This window comes from Carassius carassius, chromosome 3 (assembly GCF_963082965.1).
Source record: "Carassius carassius chromosome 3, fCarCar2.1, whole genome shotgun sequence".
NCBI classification, from domain to species: Eukaryota; Metazoa; Chordata; class Actinopteri; order Cypriniformes; family Cyprinidae; genus Carassius; species Carassius carassius.
In genome coordinates, this window is record NC_081757.1 from 27,302,461 (window position 1) to 27,323,778 (window position 21,318).

General features: G+C 37.1%; 3 protein-coding genes across 3 annotated transcripts; all 3 read right to left on the reverse strand.

The window, feature by feature from the left end:
- Positions 1-3,272: 3,272 nt before the first annotated feature.
- On the reverse strand, positions 3,273-6,455 carry LOC132114797 (lysosomal protective protein-like). The gene is made up of 11 exons (XM_059523129.1): positions 6,183-6,455; positions 5,584-5,695; positions 5,231-5,368; positions 4,987-5,148; positions 4,748-4,839; positions 4,572-4,656; positions 4,346-4,486; positions 4,118-4,254; positions 3,863-4,025; positions 3,681-3,770; positions 3,273-3,480 (listed from the first exon to the last, which is right to left on the reverse strand). Exons 1-11 carry the CDS (start codon positions 6,434-6,436, stop codon positions 3,397-3,399), a joined length of 1,458 nt encoding a protein of 485 aa, XP_059379112.1. The 5' UTR covers positions 6,437-6,455; the 3' UTR covers positions 3,273-3,396.
- Positions 6,456-8,139: 1,684 nt separating this feature from the next.
- slc38a7 (solute carrier family 38 member 7) lies at positions 8,140-14,078 on the reverse strand. The gene is made up of 12 exons (XM_059535206.1): positions 13,908-14,078; positions 12,491-12,920; positions 12,309-12,362; positions 11,770-11,914; positions 11,548-11,692; positions 11,298-11,396; positions 11,150-11,207; positions 10,782-10,896; positions 10,526-10,673; positions 10,232-10,431; positions 10,082-10,133; positions 8,140-9,601 (listed from the first exon to the last, which is right to left on the reverse strand). The coding sequence occupies exons 2-12, from the start codon at positions 12,752-12,754 to the stop codon at positions 9,484-9,486; spliced, it is 1,398 nt and encodes a 465-aa protein (XP_059391189.1). The 5' UTR covers positions 12,755-12,920; positions 13,908-14,078; the 3' UTR covers positions 8,140-9,483.
- A 1,183-nt stretch (positions 14,079-15,261) lies between these two features.
- Positions 15,262-20,937, reverse strand: got2b (glutamic-oxaloacetic transaminase 2b, mitochondrial). Its single transcript, XM_059535216.1, has 10 exons — positions 20,806-20,937; positions 19,036-19,192; positions 18,458-18,586; positions 18,298-18,357; positions 17,596-17,757; positions 17,203-17,307; positions 16,867-17,017; positions 16,039-16,204; positions 15,810-15,960; positions 15,262-15,702 (listed from the first exon to the last, which is right to left on the reverse strand). The coding sequence occupies exons 1-10, from the start codon at positions 20,886-20,888 to the stop codon at positions 15,580-15,582; spliced, it is 1,287 nt and encodes a 428-aa protein (XP_059391199.1). The 5' UTR covers positions 20,889-20,937; the 3' UTR covers positions 15,262-15,579.
- Positions 20,938-21,318: the final 381 nt, after the last annotated feature.

A 21,318-nucleotide genomic window follows, 5' to 3' on the forward strand; every position in this document is an offset into this window, starting at 1 on the left:
GATCCATACGAATCATGCATGAAATAGAAGTCTATAAACTCAAACGATAGCTTTATGTGCTTTACAGATGAACTTGAAGTCTTTATTCATTCGAGATGTTCAATAATAGATCATCTTTGGCTCTTTAATAAAAGTACAAGATCGGATTCGTGAACAGATGATTATTTTGAGTCAATCTTTAAAATAATCTAATTTTTGGGTGAACTAACCCTTTAAATGTGAAATTAAAACCGCCAGTAGGCGGCAGTAGGTCAATGTTAATAAGTAAGTTATTGTGACTGAACCGAATCATTTAAATGAATGATTCACTCAAGAACAAAACAGAGTCATGTTGCTCAGAGTCGCAAAACAGCGCTGTGGCTGTGTTTAAAATGATTTTTGTTGGAGAAATAGAGCAAAAACATGAAATATTGTGTCTAAAACGTAAGTCTCTTAATATTTAATACTTGTTTATTGTTCACTGTTGTATAAAATTAATATCACATTTGTAATCATGCTTACTTTTGGAGAAAAAAACGACACTCTATATATATACTCTATAATATCGCAGACCATACATATTGGACACAACTATGTTTAAATTTGTATAATGCGTTGTCTTGTTATCGATCCACCAGTTCAGATTTAAAGCTCTGCGTGTTTGGGTCGATTTCTGCATTGGTCTGAACTCTAAAACAAAACAAGTTTTATTGAAAATGTTCATTTATTCTCTGTCAGCAGATGGAGCGTTTGGTAAAAAAAAAAAAAGTTTCCTCAGTAGTAAAGGCAGAACACAAAGTAGCAGCATCAGACTTTGAACGTGCAGCTTTTTCGTGTAATTAAATCATAACGCTATACCCTTTTTTAAGTTTAATCGTCACATTCAGCTATATCGCAATTCTGATCTTTCGGTCCCAAAATTTGAGACCTCTTGAAATTATAATCAAGAATTAATTGCACAATTTAAGGCCTTAAATTTGGTACATGTAAGACTTTTTAAGACCCCACGGAAACCCTGTATACAAGTATGACTACAATACATAAAAACAGTATGTTTGTTTAATGTACATTTACTTTGTTTTTCTAGTGTCTCGTGTGTGTTTAGGAGAAAATCTAGCTCACATGGAGCTCTTCTTCATTCTGGTCAGTGCTGAGGTGATTCCGTCTGGTCTGGCCGGAGGATGCAGGAAAAACGGACTTCAAACTTATATAAATGGTGGGACACAGTCAGTGAAACCTTACCATCTGACTGTACAACTACACACACCTGGGCAGACTTGTAAATCTGTTTACTGAACATATGTCACCTTTCAGTGACAATACGCTCCAATAGTGGTTTTTCACACTATACATCACGCAGGGTAAATTATGACAATGATATCTGCTAACTTCAGCAAAATTGAAACAAATATGACACGCACAATTATTAAATATGCAAGTAAATTTAGTATAAAATGACAACCTAAAATGCACAAGTGAAAACATGCAGACAATTATAAAAAAATAAATCTGTACTAAATGTTAAACTCATCGAGTTCTTTTTGTTTATTTACTCAACAGCTACATCAATTACAAAATCACTGCAAGGAAATGTAGGATGCTGTAGCTCTTGTGCCAACTAGCCCAAATCTCTTACATGTTCATGGTGAAACTTTGATCACAACATTTATGTTTTATTGCATTTTACATACAACTGTTCAGCAAAACTATTGTGTAATCACAGTGTTGTAATATTTTTTTAGTTTTTTTAAACCATTTTTATACAATTACATTTTACAATATGGCAAACTGCTAGAAAGCTCAGCATTAAAACAGAGTATGCATATTTTTACTACATAGGAACTGAATGTACTGGGTATGAATTCACGTGAAATACTGTAAAAATATCAATAAATGAGCAACAATCTCTTCAATGCAAAACATCCATGGGCACGATTCCTCTTCTTTTACACGCACGTGTTCTTCCAGCTGCTGTTAAACAAAGAAACATCATGAGTGACATTATCGAATAACAAAGAAGCTTATATATCAAGCTCATATTAAGAACAGGCGAGAATTTGTTTCTCTTTTCACAAGGGCAGAACCAGCAGTAAGATAAAGCCCAAACAATAGAGAAAGAGAGATACTGTTGCACCGCAGCGTAGCTCCCAGAGTCACACAGACACGGAAACTTAAACACGGTGCAGTTCGACGCAATAACTAAAATAACAGTTTTATACACTCGATACAATCAGTAGAGAGAAGTAAAAAGATGCACCGCAAAGTGACTCTTTGACTAAAACTGACAATAACGTTTCCGTCACCTGATAATCATCCTCTTCCTTCACCAGTCATGCACGTGTGTCTGTTGGCTCGAATGAACTCTGACTTTACGCCTTTTCTTCTTCCTCTGGTAGACACGACCTCGTCAAAGTGCCTTATACCGCCACCTACTGTACATTTAAACTCATAACATGTTACTGCCATTGAACTGTTCTCTATTGGGTCCCCCCGCATCATCTTTTATATCTGTAATCTGTTTCCTCTTTATTAATAACCCACCACACGTTACTGTATGCATGTCCTTATCCTTATCTAGGGTTTACACATAACAGGGAAATGACTAAAAACTGTTTATTTTCGGTTCTCATTTCAATACTTGTGGTTTAAACAGTGGCCATACTGTTGGTCAAATCATAAGTTTATTGAATGCAGATATAGACAGACAAATTACTCTAAAAACAGCCTTTTATTTCTTGTTTTATACTGATTCCATATGAATAACTTTAAAGTTTGAGTTTTCTTGGGTTGAATATCCACATACCTGAAGGGACTATCTTAGATCAAATGGAGTGTTACATTCTCATCCATATAGTCCTTAATAAAAGATTTGACAATCAGATAGGATTGTAAACCATTTATAACCATAGATTAAGATAATTAAAAATAGTATAACTTTGTTGCAGTGTTGAGTGTATCAAGGGTAGGAAGAAAATGAAGAATATAAATATTTGTCCTCAGTACTTATAAAAAAAAGAAATAATAATAATAATAAATCTCACCTCTTTTTCAATTAACAGATCATATAACAGTAACCCATGATTTAAGGACACAAGCATTTCAAAACCATGTGATATCCACTAATACGGTTTTAAAAAGTGCATCTATAATTGGGATTATGTGATTTTGTTATAATCAACATGACTATGAAAACAACCCATAGTGTTAAAAAAAAATATTTAAAAAAGTTTCAAACAATGAACACAATAAAAAGCATAAAAACAAACAAACATACATACGCAAACACCCAAAAGTCCCTGAGAAAATTAATTTGCAACTTCATGTCCACATTTCAACAGTTTCTCTAAAATCACACACAAATCCATTCCAGACAACTTCTAAAAAATGTAGATTTGGTGATTTAAGACTGGAGGAAGTTCAATAAGGCTTATTGGATAGGAAACTCTGTAGCATCTGGAGAGATGGACCAGGTGCCCACTGAGGAACCATGTGACCTGCACCCTGCAAGAGCAGAGTTGCATGTCATGCTTTAATACATGTAAGCTTTCACCATTTAGCCTGAATTTGTAACTGATCAGAGCCAGTCATCTGAATCTCTATTAGACACAAACAGCAGCCGCACATCAATAGATCTTATGGAAGCTGTAACTAAGAAAAAGTATTACTACACCTTGGAAAAGAGCAAGATGCCTAAAACTTACCTTGACAGTGAGGAAAGTGATGTTGCCAAATTGCTGGTAGAATCCAGCAATCTGCTTATCATAAATCCAGGGTTGGTACTGTGTGCTCGCCTTGAAGAAGAGGAAAAACCCAACATTAAACTTAGAAGGTGCTATAAAATCAGCAGAACATCACATCTCACAGATCATGCAGTATATTTTACCTTCTGTCCAAGCTGCTCAACAAACCACTGGTCCCCGAGGAAGTTACAAGCCATATCTGTATCTCCATTATAGACCAAAGCTCTCAGTCCCAAAGCCAGCAGCTTCTCATAGACATCCTTCACAGTTTCGTAAATGATGTGATACTGTCTTCCCACAGTATCGCTGCATAAAAAGGAAGAACTCAGGAAGAGCTGCACATGTGTTCATGCACACACACACACTGAAACTGTAAGTGAGGACAGGCGTCTGCTTACCTGCAGATGTCCCATGGTGGTAGTACATCAGGAATGTGCAGCGCCTTCCTCACATCTCCTCGATTAAGCCAGTTCATCTGAGCAGTACTGTTGATGCATGGAGGCACTCCCTGAACATTTGGAGAACTTCCTTCTGACTGAACAAACGAAACGATATTTTCCCCTTTGTTCTATCAAGTTGATCATAGTGGATTGGAAGGCTGCATGATTAAATCGAACAAGACTCACCTTATTAGCTTCCCAATGCTTCCTGAAGTTTCTGAAAAGATGCATCATGGCTCTCTGAGATGTGACGCCACCAGCACAGTCAAGATACAGCGCATATGTATTCAACCCAGAGTTATAGACTATATGAAATGCATGCGATACCTGCAATAGACAGAAGACTGAAGTCACCTTAAATAATAACAAAGCTGTATAATGTTACAAGCATGTGTGGATGCATTCACGTTACCATATCAGAGCAGGACTCTTTAGAATTGTTGTAGAAATTACAGACTCCATTTTGACAGCAGTTGTCATTCAGATCCTTCCACAGCCTACAAACAAAACAGTGTTTAAAATAAATAAATAAATAAATAAAACCTATCAAAATATTAATTCTCAGTATTGCAATAAATATGAGCTTACTGTTCTCCAAACAGGCCATGATAGTTGCCAAAGTAGACTAGTGATTGGTCATTAAGTGCAAAGCTACTAATGCCATTTCCCACAGCAAAGCCCTGCAAAAGAAACCAAAGAAACAATCCAATAAAAATAAAAAAACATAATAGATATAACAGATCTTCAAATATTAGAAAACAAGTACACAACATAAGTTACATTTTATACACTACATTTAAAAAAATTAAATAAGCATAAACCTATACCTTAAAGTTCACCTTCAGCTGACCTCCAGTGGCAACTCTCAGACTGAGTGTTGGTGCGTAGATGCCTCCATAACTCTCACCAAAAATGAAAAACTCATTCTGGGTGAAATTGGGGAACTTGATGAAAAAACTTTCCAATGCCAGGTAGTTGTTATTTGCCACCTAAAGAAAAATACACATTAGGGATTTAAAACTAAAGTCTGTTTTATAGGCTATGAAGGTCTATGAATGTGTAGACACCCACCTCATCATCATCGGTTTGATATTTTTGGTCATCTGAATAGGAATAACCCACTCCAGCAGGAGACTCAAGATAAAGAACATTGGCGATTTTATTCCAGCTGAATTCGTTCTCATAAAGTGTGGCTCCATTATCATTGACCTAAGGACACACAGATCAAACCCAATGTTTATTGAGATATTTATGGTTTTTGTGTTGTACAGAAAAGCAATTTAGAACTTCAGTAACTGAAATTACATGGATGTTTTTCACGGTCTAATCTCTTTTGCTTTTGGCTCTTTAAGATGAAACCAGCAATGCATTGTAAATACTTGTTAGTCTTTGTTTTGTTTTTTTAAAGACAACTTTTAACATACATGAAAGGGGCCATTCTCTGATAGAAACCCATCCAAAGAGCTGCAGCCTGGCCCTCCATTCAGCCACAGCACGACCGGATCCTTGAGAGGGTCCCTCTGAGACGTCACAAACCTGCAACATATACACACTCTCTTTAATGCATGAATGAATATACAAAACAATTCTAGTGTGTTACTGAAGAGACTCAAAATATAGTACATTCATTCAACTGAGAGGAAGGACTATTTAACAATAACCAAAAACAAAATACACACACACAGTGTATACAGTTCAACAATTATACATGAACAAAATGTAATACAACGCTTTTCTAGACAGGAACCATACAAGAGTATATGAATATTGTAACATACGCCACAGTGTCATCACAGTACCTCAAATACTATTACATCGCCAAAATAAAGAACATAATAAAAAAAAATATGTAAATAACTTTTAAACAAAGATTAAATATCGCATGTTGCATTTCGAACGTGTTAGTTTTTCTGTCGTCATGAATGCGGAAACGCTATTCGCCTTAAAAGTAACGTCCTCAAAAACAAAACATGCTGCATATTCTCATGCTAATAACGTTGTGACAGAAGACTAAAAAACTCACCAATAATGCAAAAACTTGCCAGAACTGGCCTTTAGATATCCGGACCACTGGCGGTAATTGGGTTTGAAAGACATGCCCGGCAGATCCAGCACCTCATCTGGATCATACACGCCGCTCGCGACATACACAGACACGGACAGAAAACAGAAGAAGACGCGGAGAGAAAACATTTCACACAGCCTGATGGACATGGACCTGTACACAAGGCTTGAAGACTCCTGCAAGCCTGCGGTTTGCGTTTCCCTTTCTGTCATATGACTTTAAAAGTCGTGATGTGATGCAGACAAACTAGACTCCACCCATTTAACAGACTCATCTCTCAGGCTGTATCCGTGAGTACATTACTGTCCCCTTCTTGTTCTGCTGTTGCATCAGATGATTAATTATAATCAGATTAAGAAATATCATAGCAAATGACATTCATTCCAATGACTGTGCTGGATCAGCTAGGTAGAAAAATACAGAAGAGCAATTTTATGCAAATGTAGGCCTATAATATATAATTGTTTTTTAAAATAACTGCATATATGTTACTGCATTTATCCAAAACATGCAAAGGAAGAGGACAGGTATCAGTACACATGATGGCTTAATTTAATAAAACCTGAATATATATATATATATATATATATATACACACACACACAATGACACACACAAATTTTTCACACTTTGTTATATTGCTGCCATTTGCTAAAATCATTTAAGTTAATTTTTTTTCCTCATTTATGTACACACAGCACCCCATATTGACAGAAAAACACAGAATTGTTATATATATATATATATATATATATATAAATGTGTGTGTGTCGTCATATATATATATATAACGTATATATATATATATATATACACACACACACATATATATATATATATACACACACACACACACACACACACATATATATATATATATATACACACACACACACACATATATATATATATATATATATATATATACACACACACACACATATGGTATATATATATATATGGTATATATATATATATATATATATATATATATATATATATATATCTGGTGGAATGAACTCCCCAACTCAATCCGAGCAGCTGAGTCCTTAGCCATCTTCAAGAATCGGCTTAAAACACATCTCTTCCATCTTTATTTAACCCTCTAACTTTAACACTAATTCTATTCTTTAAAAAAATCTAACTACCTTTCTAATCTTTTTATATTCTATTTTCTTTTCATTCATTATGCAATTGTATATGTATGTGTGTGTGTATGTGCAAAGACCTCTAACTAGCTTGCTCTATTCTTTTTTCTTTTTTTATTCTGTTTTCTTTTTATTTATTATATTATTTAAAATCCCATGCTACGTGTACTGTGTTAACCTAACTGAGACTTGTTATTGCGCTTATATATCATTGCTCTTTTTGTTGTTTTTGATTGCTTCCACTGTCTTCATCTGTAAGTCGCTTTGGATAAAAGCGTCTGCTAAATGAATAAATGTAAATAAATGTTAAATATAAATATATATATTTATTAATATATATAATAAATTAATATATTAATATAATATATATTAATTAAGTGCAGTACAATTTTTGTTAACAGCAATGTTTAAACTACTAGATGAACAATATTTATAATTCAGACATCCAAACTGACCAAGCATGATTGGTTAGGATACTTACACCAAAAAAAAATCTTTCAGACTTGGAAATGTTTACAGCATGGTAGCTGGATGAATTCTGTTCATAATAAAGTCATCAGTTAAGTGAATAAAGTGAAACATGCATGCATGAGTCTTTAGGTGGAATAAATGTTACTACTTTAAACTTATCCTTCATTATGTGTCCATCCATGTTCTTTTTCTGTGTATTTAAATATTTTTTGTACTTTTTAAGTTGCATGCATGAGAGTTGAACTGCATCTTGCAGTAGCAAAACAAAAAAGGTTCACAATGAAGCAGAAAAGCAGTTTGCTGATTTCTCATGGAACATCCCTTTAGTGATTGCACTGAAACAGCAAAACATACAATAATACATGATTGTGCAAAAGCAAACATGCATCTAGTGTTAATGATTAAATCCATGAGGAATTTTCATGTGTAGGCATTATTTTGAATTGGAGCATGTGGTACAAAAGGGGTCACCAGCACAACATAATTGTGACTTGCACAATAAAACTGTTTGGAGAATGGTTTCATGGAACCTAGAAATTCTCATTCACCAACTTCAGTAGCAGAATTTCTCCCTTAAAATAAAATAAACACAAAAATATCATTGAGCTTTCAGTTAACCATCTAGTCTTAATTATACTTCCTCGAGTACCAGTGAAACAAAATCAGAGATAACTGCACCCTTGGCTTAAGCAACAATTTCATAAAAGCACATTCAGAAGATGTGGCTTAAACAACAATCCATTACATCAAAATAAAAACCATTCATCAAGTATTGTCTGAAATACAACTTAAATAACTGTCCCTTTGTGTAACTTCTGATCTAAAGTGGTAAACACACACACACACTTGTATTTGTGGTTTACAGGGACTCTCCAGAGGCATAATGGTTTTTGGATTGTACAAACTGTATTTTCTATCGCCCTACACTTAAACCTACCCATTATAGAAAACAACTAGCAATTTTAAAAATCATAAAACACCATTTTGTATGTTTTTTAAACCTAATGTTTTATGGGGACACAGTAAATGTCCTCATAAACCATGATTATGTTGTAGTACCCATGTCATTATACACATTTGTGTCCCCATAAACCATATATACCAGCACACACACACACCATTAGTATTCTCAGATCTTATGGAACTGTAGAATTACATGTTTGTCAGTGCAAGTCATCAAGAAAAAAGTTTGTAATAAGATTCTAAGGGTAAACATTATGAACACTGGCCACATTTGCAATGTCAAGTATATAAGGCCTTCATAAAATCAGTTTCTTAAAAAAATATATAAAAATTAAAAAAAGAGAATGGACAAAAACCAAAATTAGATTTCGAAAGAAAGCGGCTATATTTGGAAGATCTAACACAATGTCCATATCCATTCAGTAAATAGTGAAGTATAGTGTCCTTCACAGGGGTCCTCCATTCACAAACAGCCAGAGCAGAGAGCGTGATGCTGCATGCAGGTGGATGATCCACTACATCAAGAGGTGCGCTTTACAAGACGAGAAGATTTCAAACAGTCTCCTGAAGACTTGATAGAGGTCAGTGGTAGACGTGATTTGGACAGGCTTCATTCCCTTGTTTTTAATGTCTCTATTGGTTCATAGCCCAATATTCATGAGGTCACACCAACTCGTCTACGGGCTGCTGGGATAATTCATGATATCTTGGTAGATGGCATTAGTGGTCGTCTGGCCAAAGATGAACGCACCAATCGTAACCATAACAACCCCATAGGCCACCATTGCCTTCCAACTACAGAGAAATAAATAGGTTATCAGTTTTATCTTTGAATGCACAACTCTTTACACATTGCTGAATATTGTTTGTAAAGATAGTTCACCCAAAAAGGAGAATGTAGTCATCATTTACATCACTTTCAAATCATTCCAAAACCAGAAGACTTTCTGTTATCTTCGAAACACAAATGAAGATATTTTTGAGAGATTTCGGTCTTCGGTTTTGATGTGCTATATGTATATACATTGTTCAATATTTGTATATGTTCAACGTGTAGATGTTTATAATCCTAAATTAAATCTGTTTATCATAAAATAGATGGTGTCTCTTCAGAAGAGTTGCTTTATAGAAGTGGATTCCCTTTTTCTACAGTTTCTTCCTTTGCATTTTAGACATGAACAAATGTATCTTATGGGTTCAAAATGACATGAGGGTGATTCATTAATGATTATTTTTGGGTGAACTCTGCCATTAATAAGTAATGAATGAGTTTACCTGGCTGATCTGACATCACGCTCTGAAAGTTTTGCCTGAATCAAGCACAACCCTACAGACAAACATGAGAAGAATAAATGCAGTCACTGTTTGTAAAAACAATGAGGTGATATAAGCATAATGTATCTAAGAACAATTTAACTGTAATACCTGGAAAAACAAAAATGAAGCATGCAGCCAAACCACCAATTAGTGAAATCACTCGTCCGATATCAGGAATGAAGAGAGCGAGAATTAATGTGAGACAAAACCAGACGAGTGTCTGCAGTATTCTCCGTCTCCGTTCCCTGGCCACATCCGTCTCCACCTCCTCTCCTTTAAAACGCAACCACAAACCTTCCAGCACTGCCCTAAAGCACAAACAAATACATGTACTTTCTTTAGATTTTACACTAAATATGCATCTTTCATAGACACACACCTATAGACCATAAAGCCTGTTACCTTCCACAGAAGTGCAGGATTGGATATGAGGTAACAACACAGATGATGATGAAGGCTCGAGCAATGGCCACCGCAATGTCATCAGATGGATATGACATCAACACATCCTGGCTTACGCTTGAGCCAAAAGACAGGAAGCCACAGACACCTGTGGAGAAACAACAAGCCCAAACATTACACAACCAGTTCATATTGGCATGAGTGCTGCTGCCTGCTTTATCATTCGACTATTTCGGCAAATTCAAAATATGCACACCTGTGCCTGTATACACAAAGAGGCAGATGATCACGCTGACTGTAACAACTGCCCACCAAGGCCGGATTTCTGGCTTCTTCATGCTGTTGAAAACAGGAACGCTGCTGACATGACACTGGGAAAACGAAGGTGAGGAGAATGATCGAGTTAGATCTCGCTAGATTTCAAAAGTAGTGAATTCAGACATGTCCTTGGCTAAGAAACATATGCTACCTTTATGAATACTTTCATACAACAAGGATGCATCAAATGAATCAAATGACAAATAAATAAATGCAGCCTTGGTGAGCATAAGAGACTTTTTGAAAACATAAAAAAAAAAAAAAACTCACCAATCCAAAGATTTTGAAAATTAAAAGTTCACACACCTGGAAACCGAAGCAGATTGTGGGCATGGCATTGAACACGTCAGTCCAGGATGCAGGGCTGAAAGATAACAAATATCACATTACAGTAGTGATCACAGTTTCTTCTGTAATGTGTAACTCAAATAACTATTTCAGATGTACTTCTGACCTGACTGGGATGACTCCTGGAGAAACGTCTTTGTCGGGCCAGATGTATTTGACGATGATTATGATTGTCACATACCAGGTGCCAACAACACTCAGGGTGCTACAGATAAATCAGTATGATTTAACCAGCAAATACTCAGAAACATCTTGGATAATCAAAAGTGCAATTTAAGCAAAAACACTTGCACTAATCACAACGGTGACATAAAACTGCACTGTTAAACAATGTGGAAAAAACAAGACGTTTCTACCTGGCATACTTCTGGAAGCCAATCTCTTTGGGTATAGACAGAGGAAGTATGATCAGCACTGAGGTCAAAGTGATGGTGAACTTGCGATCAGTGTACCAGTGTGAACTAATCATTTTCTCTGACTCATTATTTATAGCGCCAATCACTGTAGGAAGAACGACCGGAAATTAGACTACTCTCATTAGACTATTTTGACATATATATGTGTGTGAACATACTTACGCTTGTCTAACTGATCGCCAATAATAATAAGGAAGGCTATGCAGGTGCCAAAGGTGTAAACCGCAATGGCCAGCTCACACACGACACCCAGAGCCTTTCCACACACTGCACGGATCACCTCCTGATACGTTGTTTCATTGCTCACCTGAAAAAATGTGGAGTGTAAAGCAGTGGATTTCAGCCTTTATAATTCTGAGGTCCACTAGTGTCAAAGTTGATATTCAGCTTGGGCGGTCAATACAAAAACTGAAACTTACATGATGATTCATCTCAAGATTTCTGTAAATAGAGATTTAATACATTGTCCCTCTTTAAAGAACAGAAATACACTACCGCTCAAAAATGTGGGGTCAGTTTTTTTTTACGTTTTTAAAACAAAGTCTCCTATGCTTACTAAGCTGCATTTATTCAATCAATAATACAATAAAAAAATATATATATATTGTGAAATATTATTACTATATAAAATATCTGTTTTTTTTTTTCATTATTATCCTGTTAAAACATTCTCTTGATCTCAGACACAGATATTGGCTTACCTGAGAACAATAAGCCAAGATCACCAGCCCAGTGATGATGAAGACCATCATACTCTGTGAAAGGTTAAAGTTGCATAAGGCTCATTTGGAATTTCACAACATTTAACTTCAAAGAACAGACACCTCTTCTTCAAGTGAACACTGTATGGTTTTGTTTACAATAGTTTGTTAGTGCATCTCACCATCTGCAGGGTCACTCCTGCTGTGACGCCTCCAGCCATGTTGAAAGCAGCAGGAAAATTGAGAAGTCCGGCTCCCAGAGCAGCATTCACCACAATAAACACAGCCCCAAGTAATGAAGTCCCTCCCCTTCTGTTGTCAGTTTGATTGGGTGGTGGGACGGAGTCCACACTGGGGCTCTGCAGGAGCCATGCTCTTTCACCAGCGTCCTCACTGTAGCCCCAGTCACCCGATTCACTGTTAATCGCCCTGTCTGCCCTCGACATGACGCTTGCTTTTCAGAAACACTCTCAGATAAACAAGGACAACATAGAGCAAAAACAGAGGCAAACACACTTGTTCTGTCAGTCAGAGATGCTACCAATGAGGGGGCAAATGTGCAAACACACACCTGGACTAACACACATCCACAGAGTGGTGTTTAGTGATCACCTGTGAAAAAAGAGAAAGAGAAAATATCACATGGTAGTTTTCACAAACTGACAGACTTCATCGGCATCATAAAGTGACATAGGATACATTTGAATTCACAAGGCATGACTGCATTACTCAGCTGATCAAACAGAAATATTAATACAATTTAAAATAACTCCTTTCTATTTTAATATATTTTACAAGTCTTCAGAGTCACATGATCTTTCAGAAATTATTCTAATATGCTGATTTGGTGATTTATTATGGAAACCATTATATATTATTTTAAGTTCAAAAGGACAGTTTTCATTTGAACTACAATGTCTTTACTGTCACTTTCGATTTAATTCATCCTTGTTGATTAAAAGTATTAATTTCTTTCGAAACTATTATAACCAGTGTATTTGCGACTGTGTGAACGATGTTTTCACGAATGGACTAAAACGCCTGATCAGCATCATAAAAAGACAACCAGAGTGGTTTGCACTGTCGGACACGTCTGTAAGTCACGGGACACGCTTATATTTCTCAGCTGATCAGTAAGCAGAAATTTCAGACAAGTTATGAGGAAATGAAATATGCTGTCCACAGGAGAAATAAAAATGCAGCATTGTCTGAACCTTATTTTTAGAGCAGCTCGAGTTCTTGTAATCTCAATCGTAAATGTCCAAGGACGCACAGAAGATAGTGGCAGAAGATGAGGTTTATGTCACTATTAAAACAGTGACATTTCCACAATGTAATGGGATTATCCTAACAATGAATAACTCAAGATTCAATCAAGACATCAAGCCAAGTATAGGCAACTGACATTCATGTTCAAACACAATTAGGCAACACCGACTTAATTCATAACTATAATATGCTCAATATTCACTGCTCTAGGAGGGTAAACAAATGCCATGACAAACCCGAGCAATCACATGACTCACATAGCAACACTGCATTTGTTTAGCTAATAAACTCCCCCGGTACGAACAAGATGTGATCGAGCAGATGTCTCACCTCATGGGTATGTTCTTCACTGATCTTGCACTGTACTGAAGAGCATCGATGTGATGTTTTTCAGCGAGGAACAGAAAAGAAGACGTGGCTGCTGCCGCCTCCGCTGAGATCTGTGAGGTATGTTTCGCTTACACAGCAGCAGCAGCTATAGGTGTGTTCGATCTGTGCATGGCATCCAAGTACCGCGAGAGCGATGCGAGCGCACAGGGGGCCGGCGTCTTCGCTCTCGCGATACTTTGATGCCATGCACAGATTTTCTTTTTCTTCTTCTGTTATATGGTGGGTGGGTTGAACCAACGTTAAAATGCATTATCGCCACTACTGTATTGGAGTGTACTGTGGACCAGAGGAGAGAGAGAGAGAGAGAGAGAGAGAGAAAATCTAAATTCTCTTAATCAGCTATTTTCTCTTGAGATAAAGAAATAAACTCTCTTAAAGAAGTAAATATATTTTTAAGCTTTAGTTCATGTTCATCCATACATCGATCTGTTTGATCGCCGCTTCATTTGGAGCATTTAGCACTGCAGACCACCAAAAACAAAAACCCACTAAACTTCTTTGTATGTGCTTCTCTTTTGGACAGTAAAATATTTTATGATACACGTAGATAGATTTATTTAATTTTCTAGGTAAAGTTTTCTTTTATAAGTTTCAATGGATACCCATTATTCCTTTGTATCAAACTGTATATAATATTTTTGCATTCTTATAATATATATTAGATGATTGTTCCGTGTATACCCCTAGAAACAGACTATATACAACAGCTCTGTATTGTTTTTAACAATGCAAATACAAAAATCTATTTAATTTGAATAGATTGATCCTTTTTTGTTGTAAAATAAATAATTTATTTACTACAAGTAATAAAGCAATCCAATTTCATCCACTTTAAATTGACACCCAAGACACAACAGTGTTCTACAGCCCTGCTGAACTACAAGGAAATACTCTTTGGTTATTTTTATTCACATAAATTGTAGTGTTGAATACATGTTGTCCATTCATCCGTCACCTAAATTATTGAAGAAGAAAATCAAATACATTTCTTAATTTAATTTAGGGGAAATGCAGTCTTATCAGTTAGCTTGCAAAATATGAATTTGATTAGAAACCTAAACCATGCAGAATCTTTTACATTAATTCTTAAAACTTAATTTAGTTTGAAATCAAAGAGCCAGCAGCTATTATACATAAAACACAAAAAGGTGTCTACATTACAACAGACTACAAATATTGCTGTTATAATCCTTGATCTGATCACACACTTTGACAGCTTTTAGTACAAGTGTACAAAAGCTACATTCATTTTCAGTGTGTGTGTTTTTTTTATAATGACAATAACAAAATGGCAGTAAATGGACACAATAGCCTTTATTATTGTTCATTTCACTTCACTCACACAATAAATAAAGTTCAGACAGAATTTTAACAGGATGAAAACATTTCTCAAATGTGCTTATTAGTCACAGAAGTGATTTAGTCACACAATATCCTGTGAAATGACTTAAGGTTACCGTTAGACACCCTGATAACATGTTCAGGATTCATGTTGACCTAGCAAAACAGCCAAATGAAGTGAAGCCGAGATCTGAGTCCAAAGAGGAACAGTGGGGCGGACTAACAGAAACAGGACCAGCAGACCAATCTCCCGTCTCAACAGAAGTTTGATCTACTTAGTGACCCGATGAATGGCATGTGCAAGGTATCCCACATTTCCAGAGGTCACACCGGCAACGCTGATACGGCCGTCTTTAGTCATGTAAACAGAAAACTCCTTTGTCAGACGCTCCACCTGAAACACAACAGCACCTCCTACTATTAGAGCTTGTACCAATTTACAACATTTAATTCTACATATGCTTAAATATTCAAATTTTTTGAGTAAGCAGAAGGTTGTACCTGCTCAGGTTTGAGTCCAGTGAAGCAGAACATGCCGATTTGGTCAATCACGTGCTGCCAGTTGTGAGTAGAGCCCTCCTTCTTCAGATTAGTCACCAGCATTTCTCTCATTTTAATGATACGGTCGGCCATTCCCTTCACCTCCTCCAGCCTACAGAAATACACGCATGTCAAAAAAGGCATGAACTTATAAAAGCAGTTTATTAAGGAGAATTCAAGCAAGTGTCACCATGTAGCACGCAGCTCTGGTGTGCTGAGGATCGTGGAGGCGATGCGTGCTCCATTCATGGGTGGATTGGAGTAAATGGGGCGAATCAGGATCTTCAGCTGAGACTCCACCCTCTTGGCCTCCTCAGCATCAGCACACACCACGGTGAACCCTCCAACACGCTCACCTACAACAAACACAGTCGTAGGACTATTGTGGTGTCTGAAACCATTAGAGAGTCAAAGAGTTTGAGGTCAATATGTTTTTTGCTTTTTTACAATTAGTTGGCGAGGACTACACTGATCAAATGTGATTTACTATGTTACAAAATATCTTTCTATTCAAAGCAAACTTTTTCTTTGACAGACATAACATTTATTTTAAAATACAATACAAAAGAAAAGTTGTTTTAAATTGCCAAAAAATTTGCTGATTTCTTGCAAAACATCTTATCAACCCTAAACTTCTGAGCAATAGTGAACGTAAGCTTTTTCTTTCAATGATTTCATTTTCTTTGGACATTTTGTGTTAATTTCTGCCCTAAATGGTCATTACAAATTTTTTTTTGCACTATTAGGAGAGGCTGTGTTGGTCCAGCCTACAGAACAGATGCATTTAAGGGACACACTGTGCTAAACTTTACTGACCAGTTAAATGTTACACTCACCATTACACTCTGTATCTATGTTACAAATGAAAAATAAAATCTTACACTTCTAAAATATATATATATATTTTTTTATACACACACACACACATATATATATATATATATATATATTGGTAGTAAAAAAAAAAGGAAATGGTTTACAGTGAAAATGCAGGGTCCTACACACACAATATCCTCACCATAGAGACCCATGTTCTTGGCAAAGGACTGAGACAGGAGGACGTTGTGCCCCTGCTCAAGGAAGTATCTCACAGCCCAGGCATCGCGATCAATATCTCCACTAGCAAAGCCCTGGTAGGCCATGTCGAAGAACACCAGAAGTTTCCTCTTCTGCAGAGAGAGAGAGTGGACAAGAGGTCAAGAAACATCAGGTCAGCAGTCAGTAGTATCTTATCATTAAGGAATTCAAAAGAAACCGCATTTCGTTTGCTATGCTAAGCAAATAATGCCTATGTGAAATGAAGGAGGAGGTATGAAGTACAAAAAAAATAAATCACAGCAACAGACACGCGCACCTTGATGACAGCTGACAGCTCCTTCCACTGCTCTGGTCGCGGGTCGACACCAGTGGGGTTATGAGCACAAGCATGGAGCACGATTACACTATGCTCTGGAATTATCTGTAGGTAAAGAAAAGATGATAAACATTCAATGCATCTCAGACAAACATTTCTAGTTCACGGTCACAAAATTCGCTGTTCAAGAAACATTTCTTATTATTATCAATGTTGGAAACAGAGGTGCTGCTTTATATTTTTGTGGAAACTGTGATGCATCTTTTCCAGATTCTTTAATGAATTCAAAAACTTCAAAAGAACAGCATTAATTTAAAACAGAATTTGTAACATACAAGTTTTTACTAGCCCATAAGACTGTATAGGAAAGTGTACAATGTGCCACTGGCTCACCGAGATGTCATCGAGTGCTCCAGTAAAGTCAAAGCCACAGGTAGCAGGATCATAGTACCGGTATGCTTTCAGCTGCATACCAGCATCACGGAAAATAGGGGTGTGATTCCCCCAGGATGGCTTCGGCAAGTATACATCCCTTGCCACTGTGTGGAACCGCGACTAATGGAGAAAAAGATGAGAAAGGGGTGTTAGATGTTATAAACAATTACAATATGACATACAAGTGCTAAATCTGAAAAGTGAAAGTCGTGACATTTGCCAAGTATGGTAACCCATACTTGGAATTGGTGTTCTGCATTTAACCCATCCAAGTAAACACACACACAGCAGTGAGAAGTGAACACACCCTGAACACACACCTGGTGCAGTGGGCAGCTATAGATCCAGCACCCGGGGAGCAACTGGGGGTTCAGTGTCTTGCTCAAGGGCACTTCAGCCATGAGTATTGAGGGTGGAAGAGAGAACTGTTCATTCACTCCCCCCCACTAACAACTCCTGCCAGCACCGAGACTCAAATGGGCGACCTTCTGGTAACTAGTCCGGCTCTCTAACCATTAGGCCACAGCTGCCCCCAGCGTGTTTGTGTTTGCTTCTTCTAAGATATTCTAAGGTTATACTAGATGAGGCAAAGAAATTGTCCTTCTCAATGCGGAGATGATAAACAGCTGCAGGAATGAACAGAATGAATGAAATACACACCAGGAAGTTGGCTCCAATCCTCAGCGAACCAGTGCCCGAGATTGTCTGGACAGTAATGCTCTAAGAAAGAAAAAGAAAGAGAAAAAGAAGAAAACAACCAAAGGTGTTAAAGTGAACACAATAACGAAAGAACTAATAGGTCCTAGAGAATCATACTCACCCTCTTGCTTTTGAGAACCTCACTGTCCGGCCCCAGTGCGAGCTCAGCACAAGCCTTATTAAAGTCACCCAGACCTCCAATGGGCAGGTACTCTTTATCCAGCATCTTAGAGGCAATCAGAGCCTCGGCCTAAACAAAAACACGCTTCATTAAAAAAAATACATAACAATTACATAAAACATTTCCACAAAATATTTATGATGACTAAGGGACAAAGCTGAGGGTTATGAATGTAATTGGTGGATACTGCATAAACCGAGGCAGCCTCTCAAATCACTCAACTCAGGTGACTTTGCAGAAATAGAGAAAATAAAAGCACATGTTAACACAGACACACCACCCCCTGAATTTTGCCAATGCCACTGGAGCAGTCTAACCCTAATGCAAAAACATATGAAAACTATTGGTCGGTCCCAGACAAGCCCCCTAAGACCTTAATAAACCATCTTACACAGAGCACCACTGCGAGTATTATTTTCTCCCAAAATCACTACTACTCTGAAAAGCAGTACTCAGGTTTAAACAGTACCCAGAGAACTCTTTAGCGTGTGGTGAGTTGACGCAGAAAAGGTACATACCTTGCGGACACAACGGAGTACATATGGCTTGCCATTGTCATCCCTGTATGCCCCCACACCCAGGTTCATTTTCTTAGAGTTAGTGTCCCGTTTGAAGGCTTCTGTCACCCCCAGGATGGGATCAGGGGGTCCCATCTGCACCTCAGTCCACCATGAGCTTAAAAAAGTGAAAATAGCAGGCCAGTAAAAATAAAACCTTAGAAAGGAGATCAGTTCTACTAAAAACAACTATTCAGGCTTGTTGAAAAGCTCCTGAAAAATAATCAACCAGGTAACAATTTAAAAACTTTACCCCAAATTATAGTTCTTTACCATTTTTCTTTCTTTTCCTTTATTCTATTAAATCTGTTATTTATTTCTCTTCAACAAAATGGACCATTAAAATCCATCCTCCCAACTGTATTGGCTTGTTCCCCTCCAAAGGTCAAAAGGTGGTTAAGGCCTTGCAATAAACATGCACATTAATGGCTACATTTCAAAGCACTTATGACTTTCTGCATACTTGCTCTCTAGACAAAAAAGTACAATTAATTCACTACCTATTGATGCCATTCATGATACTATCAGTTTGCTCTTCTATATGGTTGTATGTTCAGTAAAGTATGCACTGAGGCTGAGCACAGTCCGGTGGAGTCAAAGGTCAGCTCTGGAATCAGGTTGCAAAAACTCCTACTGCACAGTTTGCCACTCTGCAATTTATCCAATGTTTTAGTGTTTTTATTACAACACTTGGACTTAGAAGCTGACATTACTTATGAGCTTTTGTTTGTTGCATAAATTACACGGACAATTAAAAACACAAACTGCACAAAAGCTCAGTTTACAGTAGCAGAGTAATTTAATCTCAGTGTTAAAAAATTTAAGTCGGTCTTGGTTGTGAGCAGAGACTGTATAAAAACAGGTTGTGACTCTATAACCTTTTGCCTTAACTACAAAATACGCAGAGATGAGGGCTTTTGGTGTGGTTTAAGGAAAACTTCGTAACATACTAAATAAAGGTTAATGATATTCTGTTTATCACTAGCTCTGCTTTGCCCTCCAAACGTGGTGCAAAAGGACAGACGCTAACATGATTTCTTGACAGAAGTATCCGGAAGCAGCAGAGCCAATCAGGAAGCTCAACCTGCTCGTTTCACCCAATGAGCGCACAGGAGACCTGTAGGTACGGTCCCACAGTGAGACCAAAAAGGACGCCATAGCGTTCAAATGCAAGTCATTTATTCAGTACACAACACACTAGGTATTATCATATATCCGTTAGTAAAAAGTATCGGATAGCTCTTACCAAGAATTAATTCAGAATACGAAACACAATGCTGAGTTTCTTGACTTATGCGAGATGAAGGTCAGAAGGATGCTGAATGTTTCGTTTGACGGAGATGCGCTGTAACTTACTTGATTTAACTCTGATCCAGTGGCTGCTAGAAATTGGCTTAAAGACGATAAAGATAAAGGCAGTCTCTACTACCGATATCTGTCGACACCTACATGGCTTAATATCATGATGGCTTAATCTGCAGTGTGTCTCTTAACAGCATGACCTCCATGTGAACGGATGTGACTATGTGCGCGCGTGATCGTGAGCACTGATCTCATGGCGTGAACTGCAAGAATGCATTTAGTCCATTAATATTATTCTGACAGTCTGAGGAGGGTCCAAACATGTTTCATTCCACGTGTATTAAAATTCTAATAAAAGTAATTCAGTCTCTTTAAATGTAACATACTGGTCACAGAAAACTAAAGACGGATTATTTGAAGTTCTCTTACCTGGCTCGAATGGGTAGCGAAGCCAAAGACGGTGTCAAACTCCCAACAGAGGATATGAACTTGGACGTCTTGAGGAGAGCCATCGCTGCTGCTGCTGTGTGTCGGCTGAAGCACTGAAGCGAGCAAGAGTGTGTGTGTGTGTGTGTGTGTGTTAATCAAGAAAAATGCCGAGGGACAGCTCCATCTAGAGGGAGGTAGATGATGAATACATTTACATTTACATTTACATACATAGCCATTTAGCAGATGCTTTTATCCAAAGCGACTTACAAATGAGGACAGTGGACGCAATCAAAAACAACAAAAGAGCAATGATATATTAGTGCTATAACAAGTCTCAGTTAGCTTAAACACAGTACACAAAGCAAGGGCTTTTAAATAATATAATAAAAAGAAAACAGAATAGAAAAAGAATAGAGCCAGCTAGTGTTAGAGTTCTTTCTTTTGCTTTTGTTAATTGTATACTAAATGAAAAGAAAACAGACAGAATACAAAAAGATTAGAAAGCTACTT

Excerpts from the sequence above, each read along its gene's own strand:
- LOC132114797 (XM_059523129.1), bottom strand. The coding sequence starts at position 6,436 with ATGACAGAAAGGGAAACGCAAACCGCAGGCTTGCAGGAGTCTTCAAGC. Across the intron at positions 5,149-5,230 it reads ATCAAACCGATGATGATGAG|GTGGCAAATAACAACTACCT; the intron begins GTGGGTGTCTAC and ends ATTTTTCTTTAG. Across the intron at positions 4,026-4,117 it reads CCACCATGGGACATCTGCAG|CGATACTGTGGGAAGACAGT; the intron begins GTAAGCAGACGC and ends CTTTTTATGCAG.
- slc38a7 (XM_059535206.1), bottom strand. The coding sequence starts at position 12,754 with ATGTCGAGGGCAGACAGGGCGATTAACAGTGAATCGGGTGACTGGGGC. Across the intron at positions 11,397-11,547 it reads GGCTTCCAGAAGTATGCCAG|CACCCTGAGTGTTGTTGGCA; the intron begins GTAGAAACGTCT and ends ATTTATCTGTAG. Across the intron at positions 10,897-11,149 it reads CAATCTGCTTCGGTTTCCAG|TGTCATGTCAGCAGCGTTCC; the intron begins GTGTGTGAACTT and ends TCGTTTTCCCAG.
- got2b (XM_059535216.1), bottom strand. The coding sequence starts at position 20,888 with ATGGCTCTCCTCAAGACGTCCAAGTTCATATCCTCTGTTGGGAGTTTG. Across the intron at positions 17,308-17,595 it reads GAGCACTCGATGACATCTCG|ATAATTCCAGAGCATAGTGT; the intron begins GTGAGCCAGTGG and ends CTTTACCTACAG. Across the intron at positions 17,018-17,202 it reads AGCTGTCAGCTGTCATCAAG|AAGAGGAAACTTCTGGTGTT; the intron begins GTGCGCGTGTCT and ends CTCTCTCTGCAG.